Below are 23294 nucleotides of genomic sequence, written 5' to 3'. Positions count from 1 at the left end.
CACTGATGAAACCCGAAAGGAATGTAGGCTAGATAAGCTTAGGGTTTTGTTTCGTTTTGTTTTCGTTTTAAACTGCATCATCTGTGAACTGATCCCAAACATTTAAGGGCTGAGAGCAGGGGAGGGAGAAAAGAAAGTCATGTGCTGGCGCTCTGAAATAGAGGGGGAGCTACTAGTCAAATAATGGTCTGAGCTGAGCTGCCTCACGTAGGCATTTAGAACGTGCTTTTGTTTTTTTCCCTCAAAACCCAAGAACGTGAGTGAAGTTCTCTTGACTCTTTCACGAGTTATATTTATTCTTTGGGCCGGTTTATTTACTCAACAAATATTTATTGACCTGTTGTGTTTTAGGCAGTGCAGCTACACAGTGGGGGGGAAAAGCGAATACTCTCCATCTCTTGGCGCTTCCATTCTAGGAGGTGGAGGGAGGAGACAGATTAAACAAGTTATGTGAGAAGGTAATAAATGTGCTGGAGATAAAGTGAGCAGAGAAGCGGGGAGAACAAAAGGGTGAGGAAGGGGCCAGGGGCTAGTGGAATTTAAATAGGGAGTCCTCACAGAGGTTGTATTTGAGCAGAGGTGGTGAGAATAAGTTCTGTTGATGTCTTTGAAGAAAAGCATCCGAGACAATAGAAACGTCATCAGGTGTGGTGGCCTGACGCAGGAGCTTGACTGGTGTGCCCGGGGAGAGCAGGGAGGTGCTGTGGCAGGGTGGAGTGCATGTTGGTGTCTGCGTCTGCTTGGGGCTGCTCTAATGAAGTCCCATAACGCGCGTGGCTTGTCAGCGACAGGAATTTATTTCTCACGGTTATGGTGGCTGGGAAGTCCAAGATCAAGGCACTGGCAGATTTGGTATCTGGTGAGAGCAGGATGCCTGCTTCATGCCTTCTGGCCGTGTCCTCAATGGCAGAAGCGGGGAGAGAGCTCAGAGCTCTCTGGGGTCTCATTTATAAGTACACTGATTCCATCCATGGAGGCTCTGCCCTTACGACCTGTTCACCTAGCAGAGGACCAGTCTCCAAATGGCTAGCCTATTGGGGATTATATATCAACCTATGAATTTTGTGGGGAACACAAGCGACCTGGAGCAATCAGGGAGTTTGATGAAGTCAGAGAGAAGAGAGCCTGACTGTGGGAGCCCTTAGAGACCATTGTAAGGATTTGGGCTCTTACTCTGAAAGGATAGTGAGTCCTGAGAGGCTTTTGTGCAGGAGAACGACTGGCGTAAATTATGTTGTCCAGTTGTGGATCTGATTTTCCTTCAAAAACCTGGTCTACCCGTAGTAGTCTCCATCTTGGTTCAAAGTAGCAACTGTATCCTTCTGGTAGCTTAGACCAGAAACTAGATGTCATCCTTGGTTTCTCACTTTTGTCTAACAGCCTGCATCCAGCCCATCAACTGATTCTGTTGGCTTCTTTGTTAGTCACCCATTTCTCACCATCCCCACTGCTTCCGCCCTTGTGTGAACTGCTGTAATCTCTGGCCCCGGGGGTTTTTGCTGTAGCCTCCTCTGCCGCCTTCCTTCCTCCTGTGCCACATTCCTGCTACTGGTTCTCAAAACAGCAGTACGAGTTGTCCTGTGAAGTCCCTAAGCCCCGGGGTCTGCAGGTCTTTTCTGTAAGGGGCAGCATCATAAATATTTAGGTGTTGTGGTCTCCTTCACAGATACTCAGCTCTGCCTGCATAGTGTAAAGATGGCCACAGATAACACTGAAGGGATGGGTGTGGTTATGTTCCATGGAACCCTGATTTGCAAAAACAGGCCAAGGGCCTTAGTTTGCAGACCTCTCTCCTAGGTTGCAGTACTCCATTGCATTTGGGTTTTCTGTTGCCTAGAGTGCTTTTTTAGGGGAAGAGAATGGTTAGTTGTGAGTGGAGTCCATGGAACAAGTCTTTAATATTGCAAAGTCAGGCTGGAAAAGTAGGTTCCTGGCGGATTAGGGAGGACCTTGAATGGTAGCCACCTTAAAGTTCTGTGCTTAATTCCGTTCGCATCATGAAGAGTGAAGGGTTTTGCATGGTTACTGCACAAGAGCAGTGTTTGTAGTGAAACTGACCGGTGGCCGTGTGCGTGCTGGACCGAGGAGGTCAGTGATTGCACTGATGCAGGCTGGTGGTAATAAGAGGGTGGCCCAACTGAAGGGTGTTGGGATTGGGAATGGAGAAGAAAAAGGTTCTGAGTGTGAGAAACTGCCAAGAGTGCACAGATCTCAGTCAGGAAGATGGAAGGTCCAGAGATTTAAATCCTGAGTGACTCTGAGAGCTGTGGTAGAGGTAGGAAAAAGCAGACGCCAAGATGGGAGAGACATTGGAAATGTAGGAGCGAAACTTTGGGATGACGTCAGCGTAGGGGATTTTCAGCTGTTTTCACATTTGTTTGTAGTGCGAGGTGCCTCCAAGGTACTGTGATACACTTCCAGGGCAATAGTGAAGCAGCCAGGTCAGATGGGCACTGAGTTCATTGTAAGGATTTTATCTGGAGAGGGTGGGCATAGGAGAATGGAGGAGTGTGTTCCGTCTCTTCAGAGAAAGCCAGCGGGCTCGTGACTAAGGGGAGCATGGAGCGGTGAAGCAAGGAGAAACACAGTTAAACGGGAAGCATACGGAAATCAGGATGAGACAGATGGAGGGCTGAGAACAGGCGATGGCATTTGCCAGGTAGAAGGTCCATGATGGGTCACCGGTAGAAAGGAAGTTTCTGCAGGGTTACCTAGTGTCACAGCAAGTCCTGTGTTTCAACTAAAATTGTACCAGGGAGAAACGAAAGAGGTTCTGTACATAGAGAAGGCATCCTGCTGTATAGCTTTAACACACTGAGACTTCTGGAGCTTGCAGAACATATACAAGCACATTACAAGCGTCTTGCCTGCAGGAGCCCTGGCGTCAGTGCTGTGGCTTCATTCTGAACCTCCGTGGGGGGCTGGCTGTCTCTGTCCCCAGTGGAACAGTGCTTGGGTGCGCAGCAAGTCGTCCTTCCTGTCTCACTCCTCCCTGCCCTCTTTCTCTCTTTTTTTTTGTGGCCGTGCCCACAGTTTGCGGGATCTTAGTTCCCTGACCAGGGGTTGAACCCGAGCCCTCAGCAGTGACAGTGCAGAGTCTTAACCACTGGACTGCCAGGGAGTTCCCTGCCCTCTTTTTCTTTAGTGGGTGCGGAGATACCCACTAGTCTCTCTTTTTCTAGTCTCTCACATCACCTTATCTGTTTGCTCATCCTTATTGGTTATAATGGTTTCTCAGTGATCTGTAGCCCAGTGTGCATATGGGTTGCCGAGCTCTGGGAATCCTAAACCAAGGTGGATCCTCACTCTGGTGGTATTATGTACAATTAAACAAGTCTTGAGTGGTTTTAAGTCAAGCTGGCATAAGTCCCTTTAATTCTGGTGAAGGAGAGGCCCTTTTATTTTACTAGTTTCAGTCATTGCAGAGTGAAACAGTTTAACTCTCTTGGGAATCCAGGTGGGAGTTTGAAGCACATAGTTATACTGTTTAGCTCATGTAACTAGAATAGAGTTAGAATAAATGGTGTTTGGTTGTCCTTGGAGCAGGTTTGAGCGCATGATTTATATAAACTTTTGTTGGACTCCCATTTGATAATCACCAGTGGTTTGAACTTCATCATTTGGAACTTGAAACATACTTGTCCCTAGACATAATGATTTGTAAGTGGTTATAAAGAATGCTCACAAAATTGTAACTCATTCATTTAGTGAACATTTTTTGAGCGTCACCGTGTCTGTGATGCCGTGGCATGGGTTGGAATACAACCATGAACAGAAGAGGCGTGGAGCTTCTTGTGTTGTGGTTAAAGTTACGGAAGAGTGAAAAAGCAACCACCGAATAACTGTAGTGTAATAAGTACACGTAGTTCTTGAAAAAAATTTGAGGAAAAGTGGACCTGCACAGGTCAGATACATGTTGGTCAGGGGTCAGCTGTACTATTTTGCGGGATGTTCAGGGTAGGTACCCTGGGAGCATCCAGGAGGGACGGGTGAAGGCTTCGCAGCAGAAGTGCGTCTAGGCCTGAAGGATGGTTCCTGACTAAATAAGAGGGAAGAGATGGAGGGAGAGTGTGGCCAGAGGGCGCATCATGTGCAAAGACTAGGAGGGCAGAATAGAGTCTGTGATAGAGTAAAGCACAAAGCTGGAGCCTGTCTTCCCGGGCGCCAGAACCTCTCAGCTCATCCTGGTGGGTGCGCACAGGTGGAAAAGGGTGGGCTGTTACCACTGTGCCAGAGGGCATCACCCGGGCTCCTGTCTGACTGTTCAGAGACACACTCAGCTCTGACGGAGCTCGACCTAGACTCTCAGTTTTAAGTAAGCGCAGTTAATAAGAAGTTAGCAAACAGGAGGAGGAAGTGTGGCTTATCAGAGGATTCAAGCTGACCATTTAGCAGATCGACCACAGCAGAGCAGTCAAGGAGATTAGTGTGGTTTTAAAAAAGAATTTATTTTGAAATAATTGAGAACTCATAGGAGAGTTGCCAGAATAGTGCAAAGAACTCTGGTATTCTCTTCACCCCACTCACAGGTTGTCAAGATGGTTGCATTCACTCCCTCATGGTGTGCACACACGCACACTTTCCCTCCCCTGCGCACTCCACAGAGTGTGTCCTCGAGACCTGAGCACTTGTCAGCAGAATAAGCCATAGCTTTCCAATCAGGATGCAAGCCTCGGTGCAGCACTTCCCTCCAGCCCATAGACCCATCCGATTGTGCTTACGGTTAGGCCCAGGTGTAGCTTTTCCCTTTCTGGTTCAAGGTCCTATAAGGAAGATGTATGTCATTGTCACGTCTCTTCAGCCTTTTTCCTTTAGTCTTTCTCTGCCTTTCACGTTCAGGGAAGTTTGAGTACAGCCTTGTATTCTCTGCGGAACATTTGGCCAGGTCTGGAGACATTTTTGGTGGTTACACTGTATTAGCGATCCCAAGACCACACCAGGTTCAGTGATTCCCCAGGGGGACTGCTCCAGGGTGTGGTATATTGTAGTGAAAGGATACAAAGGAAAGGCGAGTGGGGTGACGTGCAGAGGAAACCAGGTGAGCGACCTGACTCATGAATCCCTCTAGCGGTGTGTTGTGACACGTGTGACGTATCGTCTCCCGGGGCCTCTCATTAGAGACTCAGAGCCTGAAGCCTGCTAGGGGCTGGTCATGTGGGCACCCCCTGTCTAGCACGTACCAAAACTCCAGACTCCCAGAAGGAAAGCAGGTTTCAGCATCGGCCACATTGCACAGTTGAGGTACAGGGCGCCCCTCTTGTCAGTTTGGGGAATGGTGGGAACCCTCCAGAAATCCAAGTTCCCAGACGCCCGCGAAGGGCCCACGTCTCGAGCAGGCCTGCCCCGTGAACCCTTGTCTGCACCACCCCTCGGGGATGAGGCAGTGCTCTGGCCACATCGTGAGTAGAAGCTAGGGAAGCTGGCAGGCCTGTCCGTGCAAAGGGCAGCCGCACAGCTAAGAATCTCCCATCTCCAAATGTTAGTATAATTTGAGGTCGACTCAGGCAATTTAGTTATTCCCTTAGCATCTGTATATTTCCTTGTTCGCTCTGTGTCTATGCATTGTACTTAGTGGTTTAGTAAACCGGCTTTCCTGACTATCCTGCAGTCTCCTCTGTCCCCTTCTCAGCCCCCAGGCCCACTGCGTGCTCCGTGCCAGGGCCCCTCTCCTCACCCTGTGCTCTTAGCCGCCGTGTTGATCCCGCTTCCCCGAGAAGTGGTGCTCACGGTGACGTCCAGGAGGCTGTCGTATGGCTGAGATGCACAGTGTGCTACGGGGGGTGGGTATGAGCAGCGCGTCTGAGTGGCATGGGGGGCGGGGGCGGGGGCTGCTCTGGGGGCTGTGTTAGCGAACACGTGAGCGGGTGAGCATGATAGAGCTTGAGGAGCTTGGCCCGAAGGCAGAGAAAAACAGAAGGTGGGAGTTACGACAGCAGAGAGGAGAGAATTGGGGATAAATCTGAGCTTTCCAGTATGTGTTATAATAGAAGTTCCAGAAGGAGAGGACAAGACTGCAGGGAGAGAAGCCGTAATCAAAGACGCCAGGCCACCTTCCCCTTGCCTGGAGAGGAAGAACCACACCCTGGACCCTGCGTCCTTCCCTAGAGGCTGGACAGCAGTAGGGAGGGCACACGGTGTGTGTATCCGTAAGTGAACGTGAGTCAGAAGGGCCCTACTGCCTTCCACCTGGACACAGCCCGCTCAGCATTCACCGTTCTGAGATCCATTAGTTAGAGACCTGGATTGCAACCAACCTAAGTGACCTTTGAATCAGATTGGAGAAAAACCAAAGAATGTTTTATTAGGACACTGCAGTAACAGACCAGATTCAAGCTGCCACTCAGCCAGGCCATAGGAAAAAAGTTAGGGACTGGAGTGCTGTAGGAAACTAAGAAGTTGTCCTCGCTCAGTTTGTGTTTTATTTTCCTGTGTAATGCTATGTTTTGTGGTTTTAAGTCTTTAAAATAGGAGTTACACATGAGCATAGTTTAGAGAGACAGCTAGATGTACAGAATTTGTTAGCCCCCAGCCAGCCTGTCCCTGTTCTCGAGAGAGACCTCTTTTGTTTGCACTCTGTGTGTTTCATCTGGTTAAATAATAGATGTATATTGCTGCTGCTTGTTTTTCAGTTTTAGGCATATTGTTTGATTTCTGACTTCGGAAGGTGAGGATTGAGCTGTCTTTCTGCCCTGTACCCCAGCACCCCTGAGCATTCCCTCCTGCCCCTGCCCCCCAAAAAATGTCCTCTCAGTGCAGCTGTGATTTCCCTTAGGTCACTATTCGGAGTTCACATCATTATGACTATTTGTTATTCAGAGCCAAACTGTGGAGTAACTTATGATGATTTTTCCTTACCTGTGTGTTTTCTTGTTTCCCCGATTAATGACTGTTTCCTTAATTCAGTGTTTTCATCTTGAAAATGTTAATGAGTGTTCACTGTGTGTCAGAGACCACATTAAACGCTTTATACGGCTCATTCTGTTTAACCCTGATAGCAAGCCAGTTAGGTAACCCCCTACCCCGCAAACACACACCCAAACCAATGTTTCAGTCTCCTTATCTATAACATTGGAAATAGTACTGAGGCAGGGGTAAGTTAAGTCAGTTTGCCCAAGGCACCCTTCCAGGAAGTGGTGGAACAGGAATTTGAATCCAGCTGTGTCTTAACTGTAGAGCCTGAGGTTTCTGGAACATCTGTGGCACAGTTCTTGACATTACAGAATGGCATCTGGAAGCAAGGCTGGGAAGATGAGATTGACTAGCAGAGAACTGCAAAGAGAATGGGAAAAGAAGGAGGTTATTTAAAAATTAATCCATTTAAATGCGTGATGACGCTACATGGCGCTTGCAGTTCTCTGCCAGTTAGGTAGAAATACCTTAATGCCTTCATTCCCCCAGATAATTCTGTCGTTTTGTTCTTAAGGGAAAAAAAATCCCCTTCTGGGCCTTTAGAGCTGCTCCAGTCTGGTGTGCAGCTGCCTTCCTGGATTCTCTTTACCTCTGTTCTGCGCCCACCTCGTCCTCTCTCAGTTTACTCCAGGATTTGGGTGGAGCGTGTCCACATCCTTTGGCACCTCCCTGAGCAGGGGTGTCTGGGAAGTGAGTTTGTGGAGACTCCAGGTTTGAGAATGTCTGTTTTGCCATCGTGACTGGCTGATAGCTTGTGCAGAATTTTACCTTGGAATTCATTTTCCGTCAAAATTTTGAAGGCTTGCTTTCCAGGTCTCTAGATGATAGTTGAAGTCTAAAGCCATTCTGATTCCAGGTTCTTTGTACATGACTTGTTTCATTTTGATGTTTTTCTGTCATGATTCTCATAGGATCTTTGTTTTGTCTCTGATGCTCTAAAATTTTGTGCTTATGTTTCATGGTTTGGATCCAGTTTGTATCCATGTGCTGGGGCCCTTTCAATTTAGAAACTTCTGGCTTCAGTTCTTGGTTTTTTTCTTCTTGCATATCAGTATTTCTTTAATGATCTCTCCATCGTTTCCATTCTTCTCTCACTGGAACTCTTGTTGGGCATGTGAGACTTCTTGCACTGACAGTCTGATTTTTATTTTTTCTTCATTCTTTCCTACATCTGTGTTTTGTTTGTTTGTGTTTAAATTTTGGAGGACGCTTTTTCATCAAATCTTCTGAATCTTTATTTTGTTTCCCTGTTTTTAATTTAGTTATAACAGTATTATTGAAGTGTAATTCACATACCATAAAGTTCATCCTTTTAATATGTACAGGTAGGTGGTTTTTAGCATATTCACAGTTACACAACCTGGTCGCCTCTTGTAAAACACGTTTACCCTGCCCCGTGCCCCTGCCAACAAACCTCTTAAGCATCAGCAGTCGTCCCCCTTCCCCAGCCCGCAAGTCCCTGGCTATCACTAGGCTACTTTCTGTCTCTCTGGATTTGCTTATTATGGACAGTTCATACGAATGGAATCATACGGCGTATAGCCTTTTGTGACTGGCTTCTTTCACTGAGCAGGTTTTCAAGGTTCATCCACATTGTAGCATGTGCCATTCATTCCTGTTCATTGTCGGATATTCACATTGCATGGCTATACCACATTTTTTTTATTCATTCATCAGATGATGGTTCATCCATTTTTCAGTTGCCATTTAGTTTATTTCCACTTTTTGGCTAGTGTGAATAAATGCTCCTTTAAATAAGAGTGTACAAATGTGGCATGGGCATGTTTTCAGTTCTCCTGGGCATATACCTAGGAATGGAATTGCTAAATCATCTAATTAACTGTTCAGCATTTTGAGGAGTGTCAAATTATTTCCACAGCAGCTGCACGTTTCCTGTTCCACCAGCAGTGCTATGAGGGCTCCAGTTGCCTTGCATCCTCACCAGCACTTGTTATTGTCTGTCATTTTGATTTCAGCCATCCTAGTGGGTGTTCGTTTTTAATTTTTAAAAACTTTTCGAAAAACTTCTAAGAACTCTGAGTATTCCTTTTAAAAATAGCTGCTTGTTCTTGTTTTATGAAAATAACATCATTTATCTCAGGTCATGTTAATTAGTACCTTTAAAGGTTTCTCAGTTTTTGTCTACTCCAAGTTGCTTTGGTTCATTTTGTTTTGGTCTCTCTTTCACGTTACAGGTTTCTGTCTGATGTTTGGAAATCTTCGATTGTTTGTTCATATTAAGAGCAGTAGCTAATACAGTGGTGGCTGGAGATTCTGAGTGTTGTGGGCTTTTGGACCCTGAGCTTCATTGCAGTAGGTCTGGGTGGGCCACTTTTTGACTGAAGAATATCTCCTCGCTAGCTACTTTAGATCTTGTCTCCAGGCTGGTTAGATTTCCTCAGAGAAACTGCTTCTAGTCTCCTGCCTCCTGCCTGGAGGGCAAAAGGAGTGGCTGCCACTGTCTGGGAGCTTAATGGGGAGAAGCAGGCGGTCATTATTGGAGCAGTGTGCTTAGATGTACCTGGTCCCTCTGTTTTTAGCGCATTCCACCTGCCCCAAGTGTTCACAGTGTTCCAGGCAGAGGCTTCTTCAAAAAGCAGACCTCCTCCTGCTGGCTGGGGGTGGGGCAGTTTCCTGGTAGCAGAGCAGAGTGGGGATTTGAGGGTTCATGCTTACCAGGAAGCTTGCAACTAGTTCTCGTCTTAGTGACCCCCGCCCAGCCTTCCTGAGGCCCTGGGCCCCTCCGTGCTTGTTGAAGTTTTGCAGTGTAAACCGAGAATTGAGTGGTTTGCCAGCACCCCCCCGCCCCGCCCGCCTCTCCTGGGTCTGCTAAATCAGTATTCTCAAGTCAGCTTTCCTGTGTTCCTTTGTCTTTTATCTGCTCCTCATCCTTGTGGGTTTGGCCTTTTGGGAAAATAAATCCCTTAACTTCAGTTTTAGCCGGTTTTAGGGAGGGAGTAAAAGCAGATGCGTTATTTACCCTCTCTGCCTAGAAATCTGCCATGTAGAATTTATTTTTTACATAATGAAAGATTTTTTTAAATGTGGAAAGCCAAACACACTAAAGTTATTGAATAGTCCATTCATTGCCCTTTGATTTATAATGTTCAGAGTCTCTACTGTACCCAAGAATCAATTCTAGAATAAAGATAGAAATAGGAAAAAGGGCATAAAAGTACTAGAATAACATGTGGAAGACTCCTTATGATTTAGCATCTTAGGTGGGGTAGAGCCTTCTAAATATATTAGGAAACCAAAATTTAAGAAAAATGACACATTCAACTATGTGAATATTTGAAACTACTGTATTCATAGATAGTTACATTTTAATGATCAATTGAGAAACATACCTATGTATATATTTGTAACTTTTGGACCAGATGTTACTGTTCCTCATATATTGCAGCTCATAAGAAAAGTGAAACCACACCAATGAGCAAGTGATATAAGGGGCCATTTTTCTTACTAAAAGAAAAATGATGACCGACCAGAGGCGATAAGGAAGATTTCTCAGTATCACGCATAAAGAAATGTAAATGAAAAATATGTCTCTGAGATTATCAAAGCTCCCAAGCTATCACTAATGCAGGGAACCTATTTGGACTTTATCCTAGGGGAAACTAGAAGTGTCTCCCAGAGAACTGGGCAAGGAAATACATTGCCTGTTGTTGGTAAAGACTGAAAAGGACCTAACTGGCCTTCAGTGGAGAATTGGTGAATTGAGTACATCCAAACGTATTTTAAATATATAGTGACAGTTCTGAAAGGATATATACAAAAAGTAACAGTGATTTTTGACAGGTGTTGTGATTATGAGGTAACATATACTTTTTACTTTATATATTTTAATGTGTAGATTTTTTATTTTAGTAAATATGTTACATGTATGACTGCAAAGAAAATGCATATATTAGCATGAAGGAAAATAGTTCTGTAATTCTCAAAATTAGTTAGATTACCTAGATAGAAAAAGATGTTTTGGGGGCTTCCCTGGTGGCGCAGTGGTTGAGAATCCGCCTGCCGATGCAGGGGACACAGGTTCGTGCCCCGGTCCGGGCCCGGGAAGATCCCGTGTGCCGCGGAGCGGCTGGGCCCGTGAGCCATGGCTGCTGAGCCTGCGCGTCTGGAGCCTGTGCTCCGCAACGGGAGAGGCCACAACGGTGAGAGGCCCGCGTACTGCAAAAAAAAAAAAAAAGAAAAGAAAGATGTTTTGGGGATAATTAATGAAAAATAAGTTCTTATTTCTGAAGTGTTTATCAGTGAAAAAAGAAGACATTAAAAGAAAAAGTCGCTTACAGAAAAGAAAATCTGTTCATTTTTAAATCTTAGGAACATTTTGAACAGTGTAACTAATGTTTTTTTCTGTCAAGTTGATAGCAGTAATTTAGAGCCACATTTGCAGTTTGTCCCTAAAGTGTAACATAGATCCTTATAAAAAGAAGTTTCACTTAATCTTGGCCCCATTTTAGTATTCCTGTTTGCTTTTCCCATGTTATTTTTATTTTTTTTGCTGTTTTTAATAATTTACGTGTATTTTTGGATTAAGTCCTTTCGGAAATAATGTGGAGTGAAGTATAGACTGATGGTTAGTAGTAATCAGTGAACTAAAGTCATGCATATTTATTGAGCTCTCGCAGTGAAAAAGCACACACAGAGCATCAGTACAACTGCCTTGATGTTAGAGTGACGTCATTCAGGTGAAGAAAGAGATTCAGAGAAATGCAGCATGGGCTCAAGGTCACACAGAATACCTCTGTGGGTTTATACTCAACATAAATAATAGATTTACGTATTTCCATGTTTATATAATATAGTGAACAGTATGGTTATATTTTATAATAAATGTTACAGAAAAAATAATAAAGTAGTTTATATTATAAAAGCAAATAGCTAACTGTAGCTTTTTTTTCTTTCAGAATTTAAATGAATACGTTGAAGCATTAATTACCCTGAAGCAAAAAATTATTAATACAGAGTGAGTATGTTTTCCTCTGTTTGGCTGAAGTTCGTGAACCTGACATACAAGCTGGAGCAGATGGTGGTGGTGTTAGACCCCCTCTGAGTGGGGCTGAGAGTGGAACTGGGGTTGCTTACCTGGTGCCTGTGTGGTGTGGGTTATAATGGAACTCCTCAGGGCCTGCCCCAGGCCCTTGGCAGCTAGAGCGCAGAGTCCTAACCACTGGACCGCTGGGGAGTTACCAGTGCTCAGACCTTTACAACGAGGCTCAGTGGTTAGAACATGATTTTTGCTAAACTGGAAAAATTTTTTAAAGCTGTTTTCTATCTTTAAAGCCTTCTTAGCTTTAGGACTGGACATCAGATTTCTTTGTAGTAAATTTCCTGGTGTGAGATTGTTTTTTTAATCCTGTGAAAGTTACAAGAATTTATAGGCAAAGGTATTATTTAGATCATAGGAATTTTAACTTAAAAACTCACGTATCAGTGCAGTGCTTTTAAGGAATTTAAGGTGATATGTATTTGTGTGTGCATATGTTTAATTAAATAAACATAAATTTGTTGCAGGAAACCTAGGAAGAAAGGTGCCTTGTACATTTGCAAACATGATTTTAACGTAATGTGTTTTCTAGATTGAAAATGTAACATAACTCTTCTCTTTGTTACAGTAATTTGTTGACAGAATATCAGAAGAAATGTGATGATATCCTTTTACTGGCTTTTTCCTTGGAGGTTTTTAAGGGTGCAAAGGAATGTGAGGAATTTCATAGTTACTCTTTAGAAAGCGGTGCTTACAGGCCCCAAGTAGGAAGTGCCCCTGGCAAGCGCAGTTGAGCAGCTGTCTTCTACTCATAACACACGTTTAATGGTCAAGGCTGCCGGCCTCCTTGTTATAGAATGTGTTTTGCTTTTGTCATTGATTTTGATCTTCTTAAGGTTCCGTAAGCTTTCTAAAGAGTAGGTGTTTTTCATTTGTACTGAGGACATGACCTGTGCACTTTAGGTTTAGGAATAATGTGAAGCTGAATATGATGCTATGAGAATATTTTGGGATTTCTATAAGGAGTGCACTGTAGGAATATTCAGAATGTGGGAAAATTAACTTTTATTAATTAGTTTTGTGACTTGTAGAGAATTAATGAATATATCCCAAATCATAGTGTAAGTTTGTATCCCCAGGACAGTCCTTGGTCTCTGTGTCACCGTTTTGTCCAGTAGCCGTTTAGAGCACCTGCAGGCCTCTGTATTTTCTTGGCAGGGCGGAAGTAGTGTGCACAATCATTCCTCCCACGTCTTTTGGTGATACTTACCTGAATTAAGTGTCTCCTGTGACAGTAAACACACATACGTGTGACCCGCAGCCTTAGCTTCAGTATTGGAGCAAATACTGCTGTTCAACTCTGGCAGTAACCTGAGGCGTGTTTCAGTATTATTTCTGGCATTCCTAAACTTATATGTAACCACCAGTTATTTGTTTGTGTTGGTACCATTGTATCTAATTTGTGTGATTAGAGTAATAAAATCAAGGCACAGCATTTCGTTTATTTGTAGTATCTCAAGTTTTACATTCAAAAAATAGGTCTTTGAAAATCTCCTCTTGTGCTTTATTGAAACTATCAGTCTGTTTAACTATAAATGTATGTTATTGCAAGAGTCATATCTTTGATTTTGAAAGCTGTACAGAAACAGTTATTATAAACACTTCTAATTAGCTAAATAGGGAAATAGGCAGTTAATTCCAGTATTAGGAAAATATGTGTTCATTGTATCCTTTTTGGAGGAAATGGCATGAACTTTTTGAGGTAATTACAAATGTAAGCTAGCAGGGAAATTATTGATTTACTTTTCTAAAATTTATAAAATTTAAAAAATCAAAATTGTTAGAGTAATTTATTAAAAATTGATAAAACTTTTGATTATTCTTGAATTTCCCTTCTGCAGTGTGCTAATCTGCTTCAGCCTCAACTATAGGTAAATATAGATTTTTTTTTTTTAAACACATCTGACATTTGCTCACAATATGTATTCATTGTACCTCAAGTATGCAGTTGTTTGCTCTACAACCTGAGGTGCCAGTGTTGCAGGTTTAATATGGCTTCTTGTGTGACTTGATTCTTTACTCTTTTGTGTAATTCTGACTGTTTTGTTGTTTATTAGTTCCTCTTTGTACAGGGCAGAGAGTATATTTTATTTCATCAGATATTTTTTGAATTTTTCTTTCTTGCAAAGACTGCAGTAATTTAGGGTGAAACTCCTTAATCTTCAGAAGTTTACATTCTAATAGAGGAGGGTACAGATGTGTTGTGACCAGCAGATATTTCTATACTGTGATATGAGAGTAGGATTTGACAGGTGGTGAAACTTAAAGGAATGACTTTTTGCTGTCTTAGAACATTTTACTGGCAACATGATGGGAAATGAAGTTACCAAATTTACCAGACTGTAAAAGTTAAAGGTTTTCCAGATTTTATGTTCTCCCTGTATTTCTTTTCTCATTGCTTGTTAAATACATATATATATATTTAATTCATTCAATATTTAAATTCATTAAATATATATATATACGCACATATATATGTGGTTTTAGTAAGTACGTAACTCTGATTTGCTGGAGTTGAGCTCTGGACTCTGAGAAAAGAAGGACAGGATGTTTGGGTGTTCTGATATATACAGGATTCAAGGTAGTTTTCATTAGTTGCTTATTGCATTGTCTTTATTCTTGGAATTTAATATTAATCGTATAGTTAATCAAGAATCTTTTAATTTAGAGAAGTACATATTTTGACTTATGGTGCATGTTATGATTAATAGGAGTAACTCAGTAAAAAGCTTTATCATATGTTATAGATGGAACTTGGAATGTTGTTTTCTAAGGATTATGATTTTGCCTCTATGTATACTGAACACAGATTATTGAAGTTTTAAGGTGAGTTTTATCTTCAGACAAGATGAAGTTGTTTTATCGTCAGTAGATAAAATTGTCACAGTTTTCTTTAACAAGTTTTACAGCTGCAGTTTGCAAGAAGGTAAGCTAGCTACCTGTTTTCCTAGCCTATTTGGGGTAGAACTTATCGGACTAGATTTTTACACAGATTCAACAAAGTGCCACATAGAAATGACCCATTATGTAGACTGTTTCTTTGATGCTTATAATAAAAGAAGATTCACATTTTCCTTACTATTAAATTGTCCAAATTAATTTCTTACCGAGGTCTTAAATTACAGCCTAGTGTTTGATTTTTCAGTAAATTTTACTGATCTTGTGGCCACTGAGATGAAGTTTATTGCTATCAGTTATTGTTGTCTCTGTGAATTGGATAGTTTAAAGTGGTTGTTTATCATGTATATTTTGATCAATTTAAAGTAGTCTTACTTGGAATTTAGTAATGTTTTATACTCTGATTACATTTATCAATTAGAAGGCAAAATATGGTTATAAAATGACTCACACTGTTGCCTATCATTGAATTGAAATCAGTGGTGGTGAACTCAGGATTGAGGAGCCAGATCACCTGGCAGATCGTCCAAGTGTTCTTGTATTCTCCAGCAGATTGAGAGCCTATTGCGCTTGCTTCTCATATGGTTTCGGATGTACTTTTATTAGAAATAGACTCATGTCAGAAATAAAAAGTGATATATAAATCATTTTGGTACAAATAGAGAGAACGCATTTAACAAGAGAGATTCTTTGTTTTTAGGTAGAAATAAAATTGAAACCAGTAGATATATTTAATAATTCACTGTAGATACTTTTGCATAATAACGTTAATGCATTGTCCATTTTTAGAGAGAATATTACTCTGCATCACCAAGTGGAACAGATGCTTCAAAAAATTTCTCCTCTGCAGAAGTGTCAGGAAGAACTGGGATCTTTAAAAGCAGAGTTAGAAGAGAAAAAGGTACCTAAAGTAATTTTCCTACAGAAGGTTGTCGTCAGTAAATTAAGATCTACTTATTTACTATAATTGGGATAAGGGGACATTTTATGTCTTAACAAAGGAAATAAATGGTAGTCAAGACTCTAAGTGTATTGCTGTACTTAGAGAACATTGACCTAGTTGATTGATGGCTTGGTCCTTACAGTAATTATTAGTAATTAATGTAATGCTGTATTAGTTGCTTATGCTTTTTGAGAGGTTCAGTAGAGGAACCTTTTTAGCTATGAATTTTTATGACTTTATGTGCCCTGCATCGCTTGCCTTTTCCATTTTTCTTGCTGTAAGTGTAAAAGTAACCTTCAAAAGTTCAAACTCAAATTACAGAAATTATGTTTTCCATTTCAAAACCCAGTTGCACTAAGTAAAACTATTTTAAATGCTATAAACTTCTTTTCAATATAAATTTTGTTTTACTGGAGCCTTAGAAGAGAATTCATGGCTTTTACAAATTAAAAAAAAAACTCTGAAGCTAGTGAAGTTAGGTGGTTAGCATTAGGCAAGTCGTAGCCAAGCCAGAATGATTCCTGGCTCCTCGGTCTGATAGTATTTGTGCCTCCCAGTCTTCAAATTGTTTCATTTTAGGATGCCATGCACCTCTCTGAGGTTTACATACTCAAACAGTGGTCGGTTTTCCTATTTCTATAGAAAGTCTTTATTATATATTTAACTATGCAGTGAAAGTTAAACAGAAACAATCAAGATGTTGAATTTTGTCTACCTCTGACTGCAAAGTAATGTCATCAGCCATACCTGAGAGGAAACATGAACATTGGAATCACAGCTGAATAATAAACCTAAATAGTCACTCTTTCACTGTGACGTTCAAAGAATTACTCAGTGTCTGGATCCTCAGACCCCTCATCTGTTAAAAGGGGTCATAAAGCCCGTCTCTCAGAGCTTTGGCGACCGAAAAGCTATACACATTATATTGTACTGTGTTATCAGGCTCAGTAAGTTTCTTTCCCATTCCATAGTGTCCATAGTGTATACATATTGATTGTTGTTAACATATTTTCCCCAATTACCATTAAGTATAACGTTTTACTTTATATTTTTGCATAGTAGTAATAATAGCTTATATTTATTACCTCTAAAATTGCTTTAGGTTTTGTTGAATTTTAATTGGCTGCAACAAAAATATTAGCTATTCAATATTATGAAGATTTGGGGTTATTTTAAAATTAGTATATTTTAAGTTTTATAGCTCTGTTTGATTAGACTGTTTATCATATTACCTCTGTTTAGGATCTGGTTAGATCCGTTAAAATGTTCAATGAATTGTACTTTGGTTTCCTGCCTAATTATATGTATTCATTTGGTTAATTTCATACTATTAAGTGATAATAATTTAGCTTATCAGGGTCAAAATCCTTATCACTGGTGGTCAGTGACTTTCAGATTGTTGATATATATATATATATATATACAAACAGATACACACACACACACATTTATTTCTTTTTTAGAGTTCTCTGAAGTTGTATCAGGATACTCATCAGGAATATGCTCGTGTGAAAGAAGAATGCTTGAAAACTGATGCTCAGTAAGTATTTCAGAAATTACTGTGGAAATAGTGTTTTCAACTTTGAAAATGTTTAATGCTTAAATCAGTAGTGTTTCTCTTTTCTCTGTCTTTGGGTATGTTGACCATAATTAACTGGGTGATCTTGAACTAGTCTCACAACCTTGGTTTCCATATCTGTAAAATGGAAATTGTAGCTATGTTGAAGGATTAATAGGAGTAAATAGACCATCTTATGTTAAAGGCCTGCACAAGGAACTCCGTAAAAGTTTTTATGTCTATATGCGTGTATGCTTGTGTGTCTGTATTTTGTTTTCATAGAGAAAGCATGATTATTGTCTCACTTCTTTGCACCATTCCTTTAATAGATATCATCTGGAATGGGTGTCTGTGTTCCATTAATGAAAGGGGCTCTTCCAAAGAAGTCAATCGATTGTTTTGAAGTTTAATACTATATTCACATTGTTTACAAAACTCGTGAGCTACACATACAGTAGTTTAATGTAGATGCGATGTCACAGTAATTCAGAGACTTTCTCAGAGGGTGTCCTACCTTCTCTGACTCAGAAATCTATCCTAGAACAAGTGCAATTTTCTAGCTGCTGCCTCCTGTAAAGTGGTGGTATGGCTCTTGCCTGCCTGTGCTCCTGTGCTCCGTAACGTGCTCCGAAAGTAACCGCACCTAGTCAGGTGCTGGACTGAGGCCAGGGTGCCACCTGGATGCATCAGCTTGGCTCAGACATGAGCCACACAGGCATGATATGCCACAAAAATGCAGAGTTTTAAAAATCCATTTTACAGATATTACACACTAAACAGCATACTATTCTTTCTGAAGTTTACCTTCAAAACAATTGCTGGTACTTTTAATGATTGATGTGTTATACTTGTTGTGACTAACATTTTCTTTATTATGTAAATCTCAATAATTTAAAAAATCACATATATCACAAATTGTGAGGTTACTTTTTTTTAACCATTGTAATTTATACAATTATATTATCAGGAAGAAGAAACTAGAAGCCAAGGTGAAGAAGCTGGAAGGTAATTGGCACTCCTGTCGTCCAGCTAATGGAAGTCATTGTCTTTGTATGAATGATTGGTAACTGTACAAGGCTGTAGTACTTGGTCAAGTAGTTGAGCCCTGGTTTTTGATGGTGTGTCCCTGGATGAGTGTATTAAGGGTACCGTTAGGAAGAACGTTGAATACTGTACTTCTCTCAGTTACTGGATAGACATGGAAATGGAATGTGGCATATCCTTGAAGTGTTCACTCAAAATAATAACAGCCCATACTTTTACTGTAAAAAGCAGCGATCAAGAAAAGAAAGGACTTAAATTTTGAAAGTTGAATCTCATGGGGCACTCTCATTTTTTACTAACGAAATAAACGGTTAGTAGAAAAGGATACTACTTTTAGTACTGAGAGACTTGATGTATTTGGGTGGTTGTGACACACTCAGGATGGAGAGATTTCTGTGAGGTTCCCTACTGGGAATTCCCGCTGTGTCCCTGCCACCACGCCCCCGCCCCCGGCACCCCAAGATTGGTCAGGGCCTTCTGTCTACACTGAGCAGGCAGAGGGCCACACGAGGGTCTGCTCAGCCCTCCTGTGGCAGCTCAGAGCCCTTTCAGGAGTTGAATCCGAGATCTTTTCTTCTGTTGTTTCCTCCTTCGTTGGGTGGTTGTGACGTGGAAATAACATCAAGTAGAGACAAGTGTGACTTGCCAGCCCATCCCTGGTCCCCTCCTCCTTTCTCTCCAGCGTGGGCTGGGGCTGCCCTCGTAGCTGTGGGGCTCACGGACCTGCTCTTTGCCCTGTCATCACTCCCATAGTCCTCTGCTTCAGAGAACATTTTTTTTTTCTTTTAGTTGAAGTATAGTTGATGTACAATGTTGAGTTAATTTCTGCTATACAGAGTGATTCAGTTATACATATATAAACGTTCTTTTTTTTTAATATTCTTTTCCGTTATGGTTTACTACAGGATATTGAATAGAGTTTCCCTGTGCTAGACAGTAGGACCTTGTTGGTATCCATTCTGTATATGATAGTTTGCACGTGCTAACCCCAAACTCCCACTCCATCCCTCCCGCAGCCCCCATTAGCAACCGCAAGTCTGTCGGAGAACAGTTTATTTTCATTTCGAGTGTGAAGTGAGAATTTGAATAGAAGTTGCTGAATATATTTCCAGTCATTAACTTGCCTTAATTGAGCCCAATTTTTCAGACTTAGGTTCTATATGTTTTGCTAACAAGTTTTCCTCTGATTTGGTTGTTGCACAAACATTGAGTGTGGCAGTAAGTACAACATCACTGTGTTCTTTCTCAGTATTACCTTCTCTTGCTACTGTGTGGAGATATGTCTATTTAAGGAAAATTTTTAAAGGGATCTAAAATGCCTGTGAGACTATATGAAGCTTTTACAGCAAACTTCCTTTAAGTGAAAGTATATTTCCCATGTGACAAAAATATTTTTCTAGTAAGTGACAGGGCATAATAATCAGGTAAAGAAATACTCAAGTTTGTTAGAGGAATCAGGAGAGGATTGTTACTGTGGTGTTTATAGGATTTTACTTTTCATAGCAATTGTATATGAACATATTCAGATAAAGTCAATACTGCTCAGGTTCTTAATAGTATATTTGAACCATTCAGTGCTTCAGAACCAAAAACTCGAGTTAAAAATTTGCTCTGGATCCACAGGAGAGCTATAAAAATACCTTAAAAGTAGATCTATGTAAAGATATTGGGACTTGGGATGAGTTGGCTTGATGCAAGGGAACTCCAGGCAGGAAGGGGTAAAAATATTGTAAACATCGAGAAGATTGTCCCTTCCCCCAAGTGAAGAAAATGGTCTTAACTACTTCTTGATAAAATCACAGTTCTAAGTCTCTAAAACTTGAATGTTCCTGATTGTTGAAGAACAAGGGGACCACAGCCTCTCCCTCTAAAGATCTTGTACATTGGCTTGTTGCCTGACTAAAGGGTGGGGGTTGGCTTGTTTCAGGATTGGAAAGGAGTCTTAGGGCCTATATGCCAATTCTTCAGTTTCGTAGATAATAGTTTAAACAAAAGTGTTCCTGCATTTATCCCTGATTCTGGTAGAATACTGAAAGAACAGTAACTTTTTACAGAATTTGTTTCAAATTTTAAGAAACGAGGAAAGCTCTCAATAGTTTATTTTGAGAATTTCATTAATGGTAATTATAAATGTGGTAAATTACTTTTCTCTCTTACTTCACTGCACTCTTTAAATAAAGAGGCTGCTGTCAAGCAAATTCAGGACTTCAAGCAACTAAGGAATGAAAAGAAAATACTTGAAAAGGAATTTAGGAAGACACAGGTAATAGATAACAGCAGTGCCCACGCATGTTCAGATCTTCCCTCCGGGACTCCTTGGGTCCTCTGTAATCCCCGTGGGTCCTCGTCATGAGTCACACATGAAGCCCCCAGCTGAGGGCAGTCAGCAGTGCCCCTGGGTCGCCCCCTCTTACATCCCGTCTAGAACTAGCACTCCTTTATCCACTGCAAACACTGCTCGTGTTTTGTTTTCACAGGAAAAGCTTGATGAATTTTCTAAACAGAAAAATGAAAAGGGTGAGTATTCAGTTAATGCTTACTTAAGAATTCTGTTTTGACACACAGTATTCTTTTCTAACTGTTTTTTCCCCACATTTTAGAGTTGAGACATATTGGAACACAAATTTCAAGTGATTCTTATGGAAGTATCGATAAAAGTAAGTATACTGCAAATTTAGTTTCAATCTCTTTGTATTTCTTTTAGTGGTTTGGGAGGTTGCTTGTTACTCTTACCTATAATTGTGGGAATTCCTGGGCTTGTACATGTTTTTTGTTAGAAGAAACCATCTCCTATTTCCTGTCTTCATTAGATCTGTGTATGTTATCACCTTGCTGTCTGATAAAATAATATAGTGAATGAAAGAGTCAAAAAGCAGTATTCCTGGGCTTCCCTGGTGGTGCAGTGGTTGAGAGTCCGTCTGCCGATGCAGGGGACACGGGTTCGTGCCCCGGTCTGGGAGGATCCCACATGCCACGGAGCAGCTGGGCCCATGAGCCATGGCCGTTGGGCCTGCGCGTCCGGAGCCTGTGCTCTGCAACGGGAGAGGCCACAACAGTGAGAGGCCCACATACCGCAAAAAAAAAAAAAAAAAAAAAAGCAGTATTCCTTGGGAAAGAAAACTGGGAGAGCTATACTTTCCACACTTCTCAATAAATGAGTATAGTTTCCTCATTAGATTACAATTTATCAAGTTAATGTATTAGATTTCATAGGTGCTAAATATATAAAAATGGTTAAAGTCGGGCAGGGAAACTGTGGAGTCAAAGCCCTGTGGTGTATTGTTGGAAGACAGAAGGGTTTACAGAAGGCCGGAAGTTACAGAGGAGTGCAGTGGTGCTCACAGGACAGGGACGTCCCCAGTGTCCCCGGCACGTTGCAGCGCTGAGCCTGCTACCTTGTGGACGAGGAGGTGTAACATGAGAAGTGGGGACGCTGGAGTGTCATGTCAGTTTTTCTACTTACTGTTTGACCCTTGGCCATTGACTTCCCTTCTTTGTGTTTTCATTCCTAGTTGTAAAAAAGAGATTATGAATTTCTTCTCTGCCTATCTTGTACTGTTTTGGTAGAGATACATTTAAAAAGGCAAATAAGTAAATAATGGTATTTTCATGTCACTCATGTTTTCTCCAAATGGAAATTATTAAAACCACTTACATTGTTTTGCGCAAGTATATAGTGTCTCTTCAGAAGTCTCCTTTACCTTTTTTTCCTTCCTTTAATTTTTTTTTTTTTTTTTTTTTAATCCATAGATCAAGGCTTAAGACTAACAGTTGATACTTTTCAGTTGCCCGGGCCCTGAGTCTGTTTATCACTATCACTGATGCATAATTCCATGTGCTTTTGACCTTTCTTCCTACTCTGAGGTGTGGAAAGTGAGCCTTTGAGTAATAGGTGCTGCTGAGAGAAGCCGGACTCGGCAGCACTGAGCTTTCCCAGCTAACAGTCAGGTGTGGACTTTAACCTTCTTTCTTTTAGGATTCTGCTGTTCTCAGGCCTCACTCTTTAAAACACAGCCCTCACCCCCTTCCATAGTTGCTCTCTAGCCTTACATTTTCTGTTTCCTTCAAAGAACTAGATACTTTCTCAAGTAAAAAAAAAATTTTTTTAATCTATCCTCACTGTGAGGGAAGGGATACTGTTTATTTTTTCCAAACAGGTAAATAAATGAAGTCTTTAGGAATCTGCTGATTATTTAGCTGTGGACCTTAATGGGTTTAATTCCTAATTCTTAAGTATACCTTTAACACTTTTCTTTGTTCATACCTGACTTCTGAAAAAACCTTACAAGTTAGGCAGAAAGAGCACTGGGTCGGCTTCACTTTTGAGAAGACTGCCTGGGGGCTTTGTTGGTCTGCCTTCCTTTCAAATTCCAATAAAAATGGCAGAAGATTAAGAAAAAAAGAAAAAGATAGTTAAAACGTGCTAGAAATTAATGAGGAAGGTGTAAAGCAGATGGTGTCAGTTGGTGATGAAACCCCAAATTACAGAGAAAAGCAGCAGCCCTCAAAAAGCAGGTTTTCACTGCAGAAGTGTGTGCTTCCCCACATCAGAGGAGCGGGCACGGGAGAAGGCGCAGTGCATTGGCAGTCGCCAGGTGGCCAGCGAAGGGTCGAGAAGCCTGCGGCCTTCTGGCTTCGAGACTGTTCCTGGCAATGGTCCACAGGCTGTGGCCCAAAGTTTAGTTCTCTGAAGTGTTTGTTAGGACATGGGAAGACCCAGAGTGGGTGTGGATGTCAGAAAATTGGGTTACTTACGGCTGCTTTGAAGGATAGCCCCTCCTGTTCTCAGAAAATGAGATATTTGGATACGCCATGTAAGTCCTCACAACTGTATTCACTCTGCTTCCTCCTTCTGAAGACAGGGTCCTGTAGGTTCATGAGATGAG

General features: G+C 41.4%; 1 protein-coding gene across 1 annotated transcript in view; it reads left to right on the top strand.

Annotated features, from left to right (window-relative positions):
* The window catches only part of ICE1 (interactor of little elongation complex ELL subunit 1), a gene marked incomplete at both ends in the record, with an annotated part of 58222 nt that overhangs the window by 1138 nt on the left and 33790 nt on the right, over positions 1 to 23294 (top strand). Inside the window, 9 exons of the mRNA XM_079703169.1 lie at positions 11826 to 11884; positions 12534 to 12570; positions 14875 to 14891; positions 15653 to 15764; positions 17270 to 17346; positions 18332 to 18369; positions 20589 to 20671; positions 20886 to 20925; positions 21009 to 21065. Coding sequence (XP_079559295.1) covers positions 11826 to 11884; positions 12534 to 12570; positions 14875 to 14891; positions 15653 to 15764; positions 17270 to 17346; positions 18332 to 18369; positions 20589 to 20671; positions 20886 to 20925; positions 21009 to 21065 — 520 coding nt within the window. The remainder of the gene's footprint in view (positions 1 to 11825; positions 11885 to 12533; positions 12571 to 14874; positions 14892 to 15652; positions 15765 to 17269; positions 17347 to 18331; positions 18370 to 20588; positions 20672 to 20885; positions 20926 to 21008; positions 21066 to 23294) is intronic.

This window comes from Hyperoodon ampullatus (assembly GCF_949752795.1).
Source record: "Hyperoodon ampullatus genome assembly, chromosome: 4".
In the NCBI taxonomy this organism is placed as follows: Eukaryota; Metazoa; Chordata; class Mammalia; order Artiodactyla; family Ziphiidae; genus Hyperoodon; species Hyperoodon ampullatus.
The sequence above is the reverse complement of the archived record's forward strand: the minus strand, read 5'-3'. Positions and strand labels throughout refer to the sequence as shown.